Here is a 16,301-nt window from a genome sequence, read left to right on the forward strand (position 1 = left end):
TCAATCTATGCTGGTGCTGCACCAAATTACCCAGGAGAGGGTAATTTGGAGTTGTTCCACCCAACCAGATCTCTGCAACAGCAAATCAGCTTCCTTATTCATGGCCAGGTTGTAGTTAACAGGCATTAAGCTCTGGAGATTTAAAATATAAACACCTCATGTTTTAAAAAAAGAACTAATGCCTTCTCCCCATTCTGCTGTATTGAACTACGTAATTTCAAAGAAAAATCCCACATGACACCATATTTACAATGGCACAATATATATTTTCTATACAAGACTATCTGAACTGCTGGAGGTGTGTAACAGTTAATATAATTAAGCATGTGCATCATTTAAGAATTACCAGATTTTGTAGCCATTCTATAACATGAAATCTAAGTGCTGTATTGAAAATTTCTCAAACCTTCTCATTTTCTCTTTTTTTTGACAGTCGACTATATCTGGTGATGGCAGTATCATGATCTGCAAAATGAAGTTTACACTGCATTTGAGTAGCAGCTACAAAACAATTTAAGTTTAAGGGACCCTCAGGGTCCCTTCCAACTCTACAATTCAATGATACTGTAAGTGCTTAATTTAAGGATAAAACAAGCTTCTCTTCATAGAAGTTATGTTACACTACCCACAACAGAATTGTTTAAATTATGAAATGCCATAGTAGGATACTGTAATACAAAATAGCTACTAAGATTTTCCCCCATGCGTTTAGTTATTCCAGAAGTATTTTAATAGCTTTTGAGATATTATTATGGTAAGAGTTTGCTAGCAAACTGAATGTCAAGGGCTTACCAACCTGTAAAAAGTTTCCTCCCATCCACTGTGTTTAAAATAACTATGTCTTTCAAATTAAAAGATACCTACTTCAGCCAACAAATTAGCAAAACAAACCACTGAAGCTAGAAATGGAGACTATGTTAATGCTTCACTCCTCTCAAAGCTCTGCACAACATCTGTAAAGCCTCACTATTTTCAAGAGTTCAGCCATACGTCATAACATTATAGAAGTGCCAGAGAATTAACATTTAAGGTATACTTACCATTGCTTGAGATCTGAAAAACTTCTTTCAAAGTCAGAATCTCTGAAATGAATGCATTTTATTTAAGGAAGCACATAATATCAATGCAATTTTGCTAACTGTACTATAAAATATAGAAAAAGACTTGATTCAGGGTTTTATAATTGGACAACGGAACATTCAGTACAGAACACCAATTCTGCAACTATTTCTGAAAAAAAGATCCAAGTAAATGTGCATAAGGGTTCAGCCTTACATTTCTAACTGTCTAATAGGCATTGAGTACTGCCTATTTTCTTTTTAAATTAGCCTACTTTTCTACTCAAAAGTGACTCTGAAGACCAAAAAACTACAATGAATAGTAATTTTCAAATTATTTAAAATATAATACTGGAGTTCTGTTTACTGAAACCAGAGTATGTTATAAATTCAAATTATGTGAACTGAAGCATGATCAACTTCTCTACATCATTTGTGACAGTAACTACCGTACCTTTTAGATCTCTTTCCTTGAACTGGGTAATGGGAAACATCATGGCATCAGCTAATTGAGTTGATAGTACTGCATGACAAGAACTGAGCTAAGGAGAGGGGGAAACCACAAAGGTACACAATTTTATCTACAGATAGAGATTTCTCCTGTTTCACAAATACTTCAACTAACGCAAACATCAAGTTTCAACTGAACATAACTTACAAGTCTTCATTAAAAACAGACAAAGAGGGCACAATCCAGCCAAAATTAAGCACATCAACATTCCAGTAATGCCAATTAAAGTTACGTACAGCCACCCCAGTTTGTACACCCTTATCTGGAAGCAAGTGCCACTGAACTCTCTGAACAGATATGCACAGGGTGGTCCTTACAACTCTTTTCCTTCATAAAGTCTGTCCTATTCTTTCGACCTTTAACAGGTTTTAGTTTATTTGTTTGTTTCCTAAAATTTGGTTGTCAATTGATTGTAAAAACTTCAAAGTGGTTATTCATGGTATTTGTGTAAGTTAGGTAGCAGGGTCATTTGGACAGGGACTGCCTTATGAATTTTGTACAGCAATCAAGGATCTAATTATTTCCCCCTCCCCAACCCCACCAATCTCTCGCACCTGGCCAATGTCCCTTCCCTAACACCTGACCAAACTCCCCCACTCATTCCACACCAAATCCCAGCCTGCTTCTTTCACATCCTGCTCAAACAGTTCTTCCCTCACAGGTTGTTATGTGTTTAATGGAGATAGGGTGCATGAAAGAGTGATTTGCTGAAGCATTCTATGAAGCATCCTCAGATTCCTGGAGCAGCACTTAAAGAACGGTGAGACGTGCTTCAAATAGTGGTTTGGAAAATTTATCCCTGAAGTGCTCCCCCCCCCCAACACATTAAGCATCTCTTCTTCCTCAGCAGCTCACCTAGGCTGGCTCTCCACCCCCCGCCCACACTTGCTCATTTGTTTGCCTGCTGCTCTCTTGTTGCACTGAAGTTGGCATGGCCACCTGTGGGTAGCCATGCAAACTATATCATCACACCTACAAAACTATAGTATAGGGAGATATAAAGCACAAGGAGGCCTGCCGATCCGAAGGTCGGCGGTTCGAATCCCCGCGACGGGGTGAGCTCCCGTTGCTCGGTCCCGGCTCCTGTCAACCTAGCAGTTTGAAAGCATGTCAAAGTGCAAGTAGATAAATAGGTACTGCTCTGGCGGGAAGGTAAACGGAGTTTCCGTGCACTGCTCTGGTTCGCCAGAAGCGGCTTAGTCATGCTGGCCACATGACCCGGAAGCTGTACGCTGGCTCCCTCTGCCAGTAAAGCAAGATGAGCGCCACAACCCCAGAGTCATCCGCGACTGGACCTAATGGTCAGGGGTCCCTTTACCTTTACCTCATTTGAGACTTACATTCTGGAGATTAAAGTAACATTTAACATAGGCTAAAAGCTTTCTCTAACAGTCACCTGTCTCTTCAACAGTTAAAGACCAATTTCTTCAGCCATGAAATGCTGTCACCAAAAGAACATAACTATTAAACTTGACTTCTTTCAATTTATCAGGAACTACGCCACTTAGCACAATGGGGTACCAATCCTAAACAAGGCCCTCTGGTACAATTATAGCACTAACCATGAATAACAAGTAGGACGTTACTCTTAAATGAACTTAAAGAAATGCATGCTCTGTTGCTTTAGAAGCAAAACAGGCCCTTCCTAATTTAAGGCATTCTACTGAGACTCTTCGTTGAAAGCATCAGAAAAGGGGAAGAGTCACCAGTTTTACATAAAAGGCTCAGTATGAATTGGACTATTGCAAACCATCACTATGATTTGTAAATACATAGACAAATGTGAATCTAAAAAAGAACAGCAAACATACAAACTTACCTCATCTATCACTTTTGCAAATTGCTGCAGTGTAGAATTCATAACTTCATCATCACCTCCCAAGGGAAAGCGCTACCAAAACAAAAACACATATTTTACTCAGAAGTTAACCTCCGTTTACTTTTCTTATAAAGATTTAGAACAACACTCCAAAGCTTTAGCAAAATATGCTGGTATCTAATAGCACTGATATGCTCAAAGAATGGAAATTCCTGGCTGATTATAGGCCAAGAAAAAATGCATTTGTGGAACTTTTTTGAATGAACATACCTGACAAAAAGACAAGTTAGCTGATGTTAGTAGAATGCCTATGTTGTTCTAAAACTGAAATGTTAAGTTTGCTTATTCGTGGTGGTTTTAACTTGGATGCTGTTTCTTTACTAGTCAGGTTCTGTGTTTTTAACAGTAAGAATGACATGAAGAAATTAAGCAAATGGAGCTTTCCCTGCCTGGCACAGAAATAAAGAAACAGGAAACACTTCACCTCCTTAATTCCCACATGACTGGCTACTTTTAAAGCTGAGGTAGTGAATGTGTGTTGCTGAACTACAGTTCTGATTTTCACTGGCCAGACTGGCTGGGGCTGATGGAAGGTGGGAGTCCAACAACAACCAAGGACCACCAATTCCCCGCCCTGCATTAAATGAACATAAGCTGACCCAGTATAAGAGGCTAGCAATCTTCAGATTGTAACATAGAATTGTAGAGTTCTAAGAACATAACCCAAATATGTTCATTCATACCTGTTTCTCATATTCCTTTAGAAGCTTTGAAGTCAAATGTGTTGCTGCACTTAATTCATTCTGGTTAAGGGGGAAAAAGACAAGAAATATTTCCTACTTTGCACTGATAATGAAAATATACTGTAGATTTCATAAAAACACCACACAACTGCAAAGAGCCACTCTGGATGCAACCTTCTGGATTATTTAACCATGGTAAGGTGGTGCTTAGCTATTAAGTAAAAAAAAGAAGATCTTTTTTGTCATATCATAAATTTCACACTTTTGAACCAGAAGCTGCGGATACCAGGCATTTCTAAGTTAAACCAACAATACATGATCACACTTAGATTGCTGTTAAGCCAATGTAAAAGGGACCATCATTCAAAACAAAAGGCAGTATCATTCTCTCTAACAGCAAGATTAGCCCCCTGCCAATCAGTTTGGAAGAAAACCCAACAAATGAGAAGGAAGCTTGCTGCATCCCTGGGGAAACGACAAGTTATGTAGAAGTATACATATATTAAAAACTACACCCACAAAGGGGGCAGTTAAATAGTAATAATTCGGTGTGCATGCATGAGCTCATATGTGCTGTGGTGGTGGGGAGAGAGGGAAGAGGGAGAGTGGAGTTCAGGAAGGCAGTTATCATAGCTTTGGGAGCAGCCTCAGAACTCTGAAAGGAGCAGCTGGATAGTGCTCCAGAGCAGGTGAACAAGTTAACCAGGAGGACAACAGCAGCTGAAAAAATAAGCAAATAAAAACCAAAGAAAAGACACATATTCACATGGAATGTCGGTACAAGGCAGTTAGTAGTTGGAGTGTGAAGTAATGGACAGAAAGGGAAAGAATAGAAAGAAAAAAAGAAGCAAAGACACATATAGAATATAGAAAATATAAAACACACTATTTTGGAGAGCTAACTCAAGAGTAGCTAACATATGCATTCTGCAATAATCACCCTACCTGTGCATCATAAATTCGGTGCATGGCTTGATACAGCTGGCTAATATATCTGGAAATGGCTGCAGCATCTTCTTCAAATACACCCAGCAAGGAACGTGTCTAAAAATAACAATGTACATTCATAACATTAACATTAAAATTATAGTGTAGTAGCTACATTTTAGTTTCCAGGGACTCAAACCATATTGGAATAAAACGTATTGCTACTAGGCATTTGACATGCGTCTAGCAGTCATGAAGCAGAAAGACCTCCTAAGACACTACCACACTTCTTCAGATACACTTCTTCAGATACAGATACACTATCTGAAGAAGTGTGCATGAACACGAAAGCTTATACCAAGAACAAATTTAGTTGGTCTCTAAGGGACGCGGGTGGCACTGTGGGTAAAACCTCAGCACCTAGGACTTGCCGATCGTAAGGTCGGCGGTTCGAATTCCCGCGGCGGGGTGAGCTCCCGTCGTTCGGTCCCAGCTCCTGCCCACCTAGCAGTTCGAAAGCACCCCTAAGTGCAAGTAGATAAATAGGTACCGCTTTATAGCAGGAAGGTATAAATGGCGTTTCCGTGTGCTGCGCTGGTGCTGGCTCGCCAGCTGCAGCTTCGTCACGCTGGCCACATGACCCGGAAGTGTCTTCGGACAGCGCTGGCTCCCAGCCTCTTAAGTGAGATGAGCACACAACCCTAGAGTTGGACACGACTGGCCCGTACGGGCAGGGGTACCTTTACCTTTACCTTTAAGGTGCTACTGGACAAACTTTTTATATATATTTTGACTGTGTCAGACCAACACGGCTACCTACCTGAATCTAGAATTATGGATAATAGGTTCATCGATGGCTACATGCTGTAATAACAAGAACTTGAACTCGTGTCTTTGAAGACAACTTATGCTTCCAGTTAGGGGAACCTGATGACAAACAATGGGCACAGCCATTTCCAGCATGTCCTCCTTGTGAGCTTTCCAGCCACCTAGCTGCTAATGAAGACCAAGTACAAATGCCTCAGGTTACAAACGCTTCAGGTTACAAACTCCGCTAGCCTGGAAGAGTTACCTTGAGTTGAGAACTTTGCCCCAGGATGAGAACGGAAATCGTGTGCTGGCGGCGCAGCGGCAGCAAGAGGCCCCATTAGCGAAAGCACGCCTCTAAGAACAGTTTCAGGTTAAGAATGGACCTCCAGAACGAATTAAGTTCGTAACTAGAGGTACCACTGTACTGGAATATATAGTTTCTGGTCTATGTAATACACACATACACACACAAACAAACACAGAGGGGGAGAGGGAAAGACTAACTTTACAGCTTCTGGTTCAATTTAAGATGTCCCATAAATCTCAAGTTTCAAAGAGCATAAACTTCTGTATTTACTTCTTTTTGGGAGGGGGGAATAAAATCATTTATTCTATATCCTATGTCCTATTAACAAACTCATAGGTCACATCCACATTTTACATTTAAAACACATAGCTTCTTCCCCCAAACAACTGTGGGAACTATAATTTGTTGAGGGTGCGGGGAATTGTAGCTGTTAGGGTAAACTACAGTTCCCAAGATTCATTGGGGGAAGGCATGTGCCTCAAGTACATGAATGTGATCATAGTCAAGCGCTGACCCTTAAATAGCCAAAACAACCATTTAACCTTTATGTTTGCAGAAGCACAAAAAACTTTAAACCCTATGGTGCAGACCTATTAACAACCGTGCATACTCTGTGACCACAGATCATTGAGCAGCTGTTTGAAAAAGGGAGGGATGGAGCAGGAATAGGGAAGCTACAGTCCTCCATGTTGTTGGACTCATCAGCTCAAGCCAACATGAACAATGATCAGGGACATGGATGTAGCCAGGATTTATTTTAGTGGGCAGGCTTGATATTAGTGGGGGCAGAACCTCAGTTAGTTAAGTATTTGTATTGATTTACTTGCTCTAGGGGGGCATATGCCCCGCTGCTCCCCCTTGGCTGTGTCCATGGTCAGGAATGATAGCTGTAGTCCAGCAACATCTGGAGGGCGACAAGTTCTCCCCCACTGGCCTGCTATTTTCTTATGTCCATCATAGATCATTATGGATTCCAAAGGCTGCATGAAATCTATTTCATATGCCAACACCTATAACGTATGTCCTACTTTTTGTATTGCTGACGATGAGCTATTTAGAAGTGTAGACATTAAAACTGGAGCCACCACCCATCTCTATTTACTTTGGGATTTAAATTGGAATGACAAACACTACCTAGGTGTGCTTGTAAACTACTAATCAGCTTACCATGGACACTTGCCTAACATCAAACTTGCTGTTCTTTTGGTGCCAGAAAGGACACTACATTTTTAGCTCATCTTTTATTATTCAGCTATATGAATTTTTACTTGATTGGGAAAACACCATTTTAAATATTTATGTTTTTATTTGTGGAACTGTTTAAATGCTGCACCTCTGGAGAAGTAGAACAGCCTTTATGCTGCAATTTGAGTACAGTGGTTTTTGTCCTAACATGGTAACAATACTATACCTGAAGGAGCGTCTCCACCCCCGTTGTTCTGCCCAGACACTGAAGTCCAGCGCCAAGGGCTTTCTGGCGGTTCCCTCACTGGGAGAAGCGAAGTTACAGGGAACTAGGCAGAGGGCCTTCTCGGTAGTAGCGCCCGCCCTGTGGAACACCCTCCCACCAAATGTCAAAGAGAAAAAAAACTACCACCAGACTTTTAGAAGACATCTGAAGGCAGCCCTGCTTAGGGAAGCTTTTAATATCTGAAGGACTATTGTATTTTGTAATCTTTGTTGGAAGCCAACCATAGTGGCTGGGGAAACCCAGCCAGGTGGGCGGGGTATAAATTTATTTATTTATTTATATTATTATTACTATAATACTGGCATGTTAAATGATCTCTCCATCCTTATCTTATGCATGTTCATCAACAAATGAGCTCAGTGGAAAATAATTTTGACAGATATTGGGATTATAGCCTTATCTATTCATTTTATAATTTATGTGCAATCACATGCCTCCAAAAGTTGAGTCAAAATGAATTTTTAATAGAATGTATATTTTCTTCTCCAAAAGGAAGTAAACCTATTAAAATAGTAGCTTCTGATAAAATATAATGTGTGTAAAAACTTATTAATGTTCTAGACTGGCGTAGCATTGTGGATAAGAGTCAGGAACACTATGAGTCAAATTTTGCTTAAGCAGTGAATTTAAGTAGGCCACAGTTTGTTCAGTGTGCGTTGCCGCCAACCTTTCAGAGTTGATCCAGTTCTGCAATTCAACAGAGCTTCCATTGCTGGTTAAATGAGACAAATAACTTTTCATAATAGACTTCAAACAGGCTGTGTCAGTGTGAAGTTAAAGTGTATGTGTAACAAACTTCAGTTATCTTATATAGGGGTGTGTACTAATGGATATGCTCTCAAAGGCCCCTTTGGACTCTGGAAGAGAATTTTTTTTCTGTAGAAAGAGTCCTTATGCTATGCAAAGCAAGGGAATGAAACTTCACACTTTGCAGATGCAAAAATTTAGAATAAGAAAATGAGGTTGTGATAAATGACCCTGTATAGGTACAAATTCCTGTGATGCCAACAGTACAATCCTATGCTTACACTTTATCAGTTGAATGCTCAAGCTTGAGAACTTTGCTTAATGTTTTTGTCTGCTTGCATGATGGATCTTTGAGTTATGGCAAAGCTTACTACTTTCAGGGAAACCTGTTTATGCTAGTTTGATGAGGAACTTCTGTAAAGGAATTCTTGTACATTGCAGAGGGTATTGAAGCATCAGTAGCATGCACTGTTGATTCAGGAGTAACACTGTCCAGGTCTATATCACCACACTGAAAATACATTCCAAATTCCCAGAATATGTCAAACTGTAGCTGAGAGTTGTAGAGCAGCATTCCTCAAACTGGTTCAAGGACCGACAGTGGCCTGCAGCCCACTTTCTGGTCCTGCCTCAATGCTACAACCCACCCCCTGATTGTACAGTAGACTTTTGGTTGGCCAGATGCTAGCAGCAGCAGCTCCCTCATTCAGAGGAGGAAGGACCCCTAAATTTGCTTTGGGGCTTCCTCCAACCCTCCATACCAGTTTGGAGAAGTTCATTGCACTCAATGAAGTCATTCCACAAGCACAATGATTTTTGGATGTTAGTAATTGTCAGCAGATGGTGCCAATTTCTGCATCTATCCATCCTCTGCAGCACAATTTTGTGATTGGTGGACCTCAGTAATTTTTAGTTCTCAAATGGGCCCTAGGGGTAGCTTTGTAAGGAGACTGCTAGTAATGAGCGCACTTGCCCACATTGCTGATTTTCTGAATGAAGCATCCTTAAGTTTTTGAGGAACCCCAGAACACAGTTTGAAAACAACTTCATTAAGATATAGGAAATTATGCATAGTACCCCTAAAATCTGTTGTGCTTCAAGGTCTGATTGTTGTTTGTTAATCAAGCTAGCAGCAACTTGGATGCCTCTGGTCTCTAGAGAATCCTTTTTTGAAACAGTTTATACTTTAATTCTTGCCCATTTACATCATTAGGGGAAAATCACCATCCATCTTATTGATGCATGATGAACTAAAGCAGGGGTAGCAAACATTGTGCCCTCCAGATATTGTTGGGCTAGAACTCCCATCATCACCAGCAAGTATGTCTACAGCGATGGTGGGAGACGTAGTGCAACAATATCTGGAGTGCAGTATGTTGACTAACCCTTAACTAAATAACCCCTCTTTTTAAATTTCTATAATTCTGGAAGGGATTTTAAGATGAGGTAGATGAGGTAGAAGTATCTTCTAGATTTAATGAATATCTAGACTAGGTCTAGATCAATTCCATATTTTATATGTAGTCCATCTCTTACTTAGTATAAAAACTCTCTCAATCTAACAAAGTTGCATCTATCGTACAACATTTGCACACTAATGTTATTGCTGTGGCCAAGACCATAAACAGGAGACTGCAAAGCACTACTCTGAAAGCTTGTTTAGATGAGATCACGGGAAGTGTAAAACATCTCTTACACAGCAACATATGAGATAATGAAGCCAATTATTCAAAAGAAACAGAAGATGCTAATCATCTCTTTCCAATCTGGTCACATACCAACTCAGTGGTTGAAACAAGGTTTTCAAAGCATTACTGTATATTGTTACACATCTTTACTTTTCTGAGAATCAACAGGCAAGCATCTGTCAAGTTTTCTTGAGACAGTATGTGGTTCACAAGAATTTTGTTATATTTCAGTTTTTAAAAATGAATGTTTAATTGTGTATAGGAGTGGACTGCAAGGTAACTGTACCTGAAAACAATCACACTTACAAGAGAACAAAATTCAAAGAAAATGTGCATAAGGCAATGGTACATTATTAAACGTAATCTTTGAACAGGAGTCCCTACAAGGCAATTGAGCTAACACTACATGTAAGGAAACAATTTCAAAGTCACTGATAAACAAATCCACCAAATGTAGGAGTAAGGGTGTAGTGAGGAAACTGAGGCAGCAATTTCAATAATTGCACAGCAATTTAAGGCAGGAACAGATTTCACTGGGCTCTACTGCCCTTACTAGACTGTCTCCCTTGACTCTGTGGGACCTGAGATAAAGACCTTCAGTGGGGTGGGGGAATACAATACTGTATAAAACTCAAGAAAACGCTGAAAGAGCTCTTATGTCCCACCCAGTACCCTCCAGATTTTATACTCGACAGAAGCAACATCCCCATTTAACCCCCAACAGCCCAGACATGGAGAAAGGAGACAGTGCTTCCTTTACACTAGCCAAGGACTTTAAAAAAAAAAGGAGTGGGGAAGGCCTTTTGGGTTTGATTATTTTTGTGCCTAAGACAGTCGCGTGATTATGCTTCCTGGGACTCCATTTAAGCGCCCCGTGGCGACTTGGAAAAGGGCAAGGGGGCGTCCCCAAACAAGTCTAAACGCTGAGCCCACGCAGAAGACCATTTCCCCACAGATTTAGCAGAAGCACTTCTGCATGCGAGGTGCAGCAAACCCTCCGTGTCACTTGGAGAAGATGCTACAGAGGGCGAAGCGGAAAGACCAGATCTCGGCGGGACAGTTTTTGCACAGGCTCCTTGTCGCTATGGAGTCGCTAGTGAGGCGGCGGTCGGCGACGGCGCGGGGGGGAGAGAAGAGAGGAAGGAGGGAGGGAGCGAAGCGTTACTATTCCGGGATGGTGGCTGCCAGGGATGGGGCTCCGCAGCCCGCCACCAGCCCGCCCGCCTGCCTCGCGGCGCCGAGGGCCCTCAGCTCGCCGCCTCTCCCGCCGCTTCCCCTCCTCACCTGGGGGCTGTCCTCCAGCGTCTCCTCGATGGGCAGCTTGTCTATCCCAGGCATGTCGGCGGACGGATCTTCACAGGCCGGACCGGCCCAGCTGCCCCCTCACGACGCACCCAGCTGACGGGTCTCCACCCTCGCGCTCTCGCCCGGCCGCTCGCCCGCCGCTTGGCGCCTCCCCTTTCCCTCCTCCCCGAGCAGCCACAACAGGGAAGCTCAGGAAATCCCGCCCCAGCACTTCCACGCAGCGGGCCGCGGCTGCAAAGGCCGCCGCTGCCGCCGCCTCCTCCCTCAGATACGGCGGACCGCGCGCCGCCTGCTTCCCATTGGCTGAGAAGGCGGCCACTCCGAACCGAAGAAGCAGCAGGAGGAGGAGGCGCGCGGCCTCTTTATTTATTAATCCGGATCCATAGGCTCTCTCCTCTCCTGGCCTCTCATGCGGGGGTTGTTGCGCCGGGGCTGGCGGCCCTTCCTGCCTCCCCCACCCCGTGTGGCCCTCAGAGGGTTTGCGGCTGGTCGCCCTCTGCGCGAGGCTCACCTGGGAGCAACTCCTCACCGGTCACAGCGGGGCTTCTCCATGAAGCGAGGGCAAAGGATGGCACAGGCACGCCATGTTGCGTGTCATCCCAGCCGCCGCTTCCGATGCCCTTTTCGCCCTCCCAGCCCCGACTCTTAAAATTACTGCTTTGCGGCCTAGCACACATCTCTGTTGCTAAGTGGATCTTTTAAACACGGTTTTATTTGTGTGTGGATTTTTTGGCTTTACAATATTATTTTATTCTTTGGATACGAAAGGAGAATGGGTCGAAATATATTAAGAGGCATGCAGAGCCTGGGATCTGCAAATTCCAGATGGATTTGAAAATGATGTCCATAGTATTAATAACTGCCAGCTGGTTAACTCATTAGGAGGAGGGAGTATGCTCTGCTTATCCAACATTATGCTTACCTAGCCAACAGCAAAGTGTCTGAGGCCAATCAAAAAGAATTGATCATATATTAGTACTGTTTTTAAAAGTTCTACTGAGCACTTTAAGAATACTGTTGTGAGTTTGCCAGGGTCAGTCTGGATGACACCCATGGGCCCCTTCAAACCTGTGATCCAGTGTATGTGGGGGTGGAATCTCTGTGAGGAAACCAGTTGAACCTGTTCCTTTGGTAAGGTAATGGCAGGCAGTATAATAGTGCTGTTTACCGTAGCCATGCTGCCATATAGACAAGTGGGGTTAACTCTGCCCCTACTTGGAATCAAGATCACCTTGAAAGGTAGAAGAATGGTAGCCAGGTTTTTGTGGGTAAGTTTTGGCTGATACTGGATGCTGAAGAGACAGGTATGTCATGCTCTGTGCTGGACCCAAGCACTGTGGCTTGGAGCTTCCCTGGAACAATGGAGAATTGATATGTTTGTGTGTTAATGCTGTGAGCTGATCTTATGCTTAAATTGTATATATGTGTAAATGCAACCACATATCCTAAAGACACCAAAATCTCTACTGACCTTCATTCCAAGAAAATAGAACCCTAGGTAAGCACAGAAATCCCAGCAGTCTCATTGCTCAGAGACTGGGATACATGCAGCAGTACATTAATACAGTATATATAAACCCAAGTCATTATGATAAGAATTACTCCGTTATCAAATATTTACCATGTGTAATACAAACTGACTTAGAAAAAGTAAGACCTTTAATGAAATGATTAACTAGCAGTGTAATCTAATGTCTACTCAGAAATAAGCACTACAGTATTGAATTCAGTGGTTCTTACTCCCAGGTAAGTGTATAGAACTGCAGCCTAGGCCATTATGGTTTTTTCCTGGTTTGACCTTTTCCCCTCTCTTTTTATGTATACTGAGATGGCACTGGCTGGGCTGCCAGATACATCAAAATAGTACATCCAAATAGTCCAATGTTTCTTTTTAAAAAATTTAGGAAATAAATAAAGCATAAATCAAAATTCCAATGTACTGAAGTTACATTACCACCAGAAAGCATAATAAGGCTGCATTTGCACTTACTCTCAAGGTGCAACCATGTTTTTTAACCCATTCCAGAGTAAAATACTTTTCTGCAGTAGTAACTGCATCTTTAGGAAGATAAGGGACACTGTCATTAGTTACCCATACTACATCTGCCATTCACTCTTTACATTTTAATAATAATAATGATAATAATAATAAATTTTATTTGTATCCCGCCCTCCCTAGCCGAAGCCAGGCTCAGAGCGGCTAACATCATACAAATAACACAGTATACATAAAAACAGGCATCAATTAATTAAAATACATCTTCAAATTAATTCAGACAAATTAAAATCTGGACAAATGGCAGTTATCATGTTAAGACTGAGAGCAGTTAATACTTGCCAGGACCAACTGTTTTCACTGATCATATAAGGACCTGTCAACAGGCTGGGGGGGCCTCCTTCACATAAATCACAACAGAGGTGAGGAACCTCAGGTCAGGCAGGCCAAATGGAGCCCTCCAGCCTTCTCTATCTGCCTGCAGAACTCTTTCCAGGCCATACCTTCTCCCTAGCTACACCCAGGCTCCTTATCCTAGGCTGCACCCCTCACCACCCTTCCTGCTTGCCTAAACGGAAGATAAATACAGACAGTTCACTGGCAAAATTGGAACAAGTATAGCTAGATAGTTACCGTACACCTTGAGAGCACTGCTCACTTCAAGAGTCCAACAGATAACAAAGATTCTACAATAAACTTTCAAATACTGTTTTATTTGTAAATGCATTCCCAAAGAAGAGCAGAGTTTGTACACATACTGGATTTTTAAAGTCGAACATGTTTATCGCATGTTTTGCACTGCTGCAGATTGCTTGCTGTCTTTTCCCACATTTCATTGCTGGGTTTCCATCTGGTGCGGAACAGAGTGCTCTTATTTCCCTAGGTTGTTGTGCACATCACACTGAACTAAACTTTGGCTGAGCACGGACGTGTGCCTTGGTTGGAGCTTATACCTAATTTGCTTTTCCCTGGTCCTTTTCAAGCCTGTGCTGAAATAAGCCAAGGATTGGCTTCATGTGTTCTCTGAATTCAGGCTTGTGCTTAACCAGACAGACTTTGGTTACAGCTCGTGGTTAGTCTAAGGTTACCAGATTTTTTTTCAATGAATCTGGGGACACTTTTCAACTTCAATAGGAATGATAAGATTTTGTCAGGGGATTGATTTGTAAATCCAGGGACTGTCCCTGGGAAACGGGTACATCTGGTAACCTAAGGTTAGTCTGGAGAGAGCTTAACCACAAACATGGGTTTGGTCAGCATACTAAGCCAAGGCAGCAAAAAAGGACTTGAAAGGAGCAAAGCAGGCTTCAGTAGTATGCCATACATAAAGTAATTTATTTCTCTGGTTTTACCTTCCATGGAAGCCATTCTCAGAAAACAAACTATGATAAATGCAAATATTAACTGATTATTAACTCAAAATAATGTAAGCTTATTATTCATAGATTAATTAAGCTCTCATTTTTTAAATTTCTTTTGAATAAGGAATTAAAGAGACTTTAATGTTTTTAATAACTCTATAATTTACCTTACCCCCAAAGCTTACACCAATAAATTGCCAACACTAGATGGCAGCATTATAGAGCTATTGTTAATGTTCTTTTCAGTACAAACTACTGTAGAACAAAAAGAAATAATTTAACATTCATTTTAAAATAAAAAGTGACACAAAATGGCACAATTCACCTATGCGGCTAAACCGTTATTCCCAACTCAGGGGAATTCTGTGGATATAGCGTATCTTGATTTCATTTTTTTATAAATAAAATATTTATTAAAGGTTTTAAACAATGTAACACCGTGCACATACACAACCCAAAAACAATAAAAAACACCATCACCAAAATAAAAAAGCACACACAGAACAAGAAAATCATATAAAAGACATATAACATAATTAAATTTCATATACCCAATTTCCATAACCCTCTTTTCAGACTCCCTCACATCTCCCTTTCCTGTGTTCCCATTTACAAAATCATGTTCAGCAGTACTTCACCTTCTCTCAAATCTTGTTTTAATTTGTACCTTTCAACTATTATGTCTCCAATTTTAGCCTTTGTTATCAATATTTAAATATTTAAGCTTGACATAATATTATTCAAGTTTCACCTTTGTTCTTATAATTCAGTTATTTTCATACTCTTTTCCGCTATTTTACTAATGCCATGTTACCTTTATATCCTGCATCATTCTAACATTCATACAATTTGCAATACTTTTGCAGATAGTCCTTGAATTTCTTCCAGTCCTCTTCCACTGTCTCTTCTCCCAGGTCTCGTATTCTGCCAGTCATTTCTGCCAATTCCATATAGTCTATCAGTTGCATCTGCCATTCTTCCAGAGTGGGCAAATCTTCTGTCTTCCAATACTTTGCAATGAGTAGATGGACTTACCTCCAAGTACTATAAGACGTTAAAAGACTATTTGATACAACCATTAATGGAGGTTTGCAACCAGATTATGGAGGGAGGAAGGGCACCAGATACGTGGAAAGAAGCATTCATCACACTGATACCTAAAGTGGAAACTGAAAAGACTCAACTCAAGAATTACCGTCCCATCTCACTCCTAAACGTGGATTACAAAATATTTGCAGACATTTTGGCAAATAGATTTAAGAAGGTTTTAAATGAAGTAATTCATAAGGACCAAGCAGGCTTTCTCCCAGGTAGACATTTGTTTGATAACACTAGGAATATTATTGATATTCTGGAACTTTTACAAACAAATATTAACACTAAAGCAGTGTTAATTTTTATTGATGCGGAGAAAGCCTTTGACAATATTTCTTGGAAATTTATGAAGAAAAACTTGGAAGGGATGGGAGTGGGAAGGGGGTTTGAGAACGGAATAGAAGCAATCTATTCCGAACAAAAAGCTAAGTTGATAGTGAACAATGTGGTGACAGAAGAACTC

At 41.3% G+C, this 16,301-nt stretch overlaps 1 protein-coding gene across 1 annotated transcript in view; it reads right to left on the bottom strand.

Annotated features, from left to right (window-relative positions):
* The window catches only part of APPL1 (adaptor protein, phosphotyrosine interacting with PH domain and leucine zipper 1), a 32,402-nt gene extending 17,606 nt beyond the window's left edge, over positions 1 to 14,796 (bottom strand). Inside the window, exons 1-7 of the mRNA XM_081184112.1 lie at positions 11,366 to 14,796; positions 5,077 to 5,175; positions 4,132 to 4,191; positions 3,389 to 3,460; positions 1,513 to 1,600; positions 1,041 to 1,082; positions 407 to 465 (exon numbers count right to left, since the gene is read on the bottom strand). Coding sequence (XP_081040238.1) covers positions 407 to 465; positions 1,041 to 1,082; positions 1,513 to 1,600; positions 3,389 to 3,460; positions 4,132 to 4,191; positions 5,077 to 5,175; positions 11,366 to 11,419 — 474 coding nt within the window. The 5' untranslated portion in view covers positions 11,420 to 14,796. The remainder of the gene's footprint in view (positions 1 to 406; positions 466 to 1,040; positions 1,083 to 1,512; positions 1,601 to 3,388; positions 3,461 to 4,131; positions 4,192 to 5,076; positions 5,176 to 11,365) is intronic.
* Positions 14,797 to 16,301: the final 1,505 nt, after the last annotated feature.

This window comes from Podarcis bocagei (assembly GCF_964188305.1).
Source record: "Podarcis bocagei genome assembly, chromosome: 2".
NCBI lineage: Eukaryota > Metazoa > Chordata > Lepidosauria > Squamata > Lacertidae > Podarcis > Podarcis bocagei.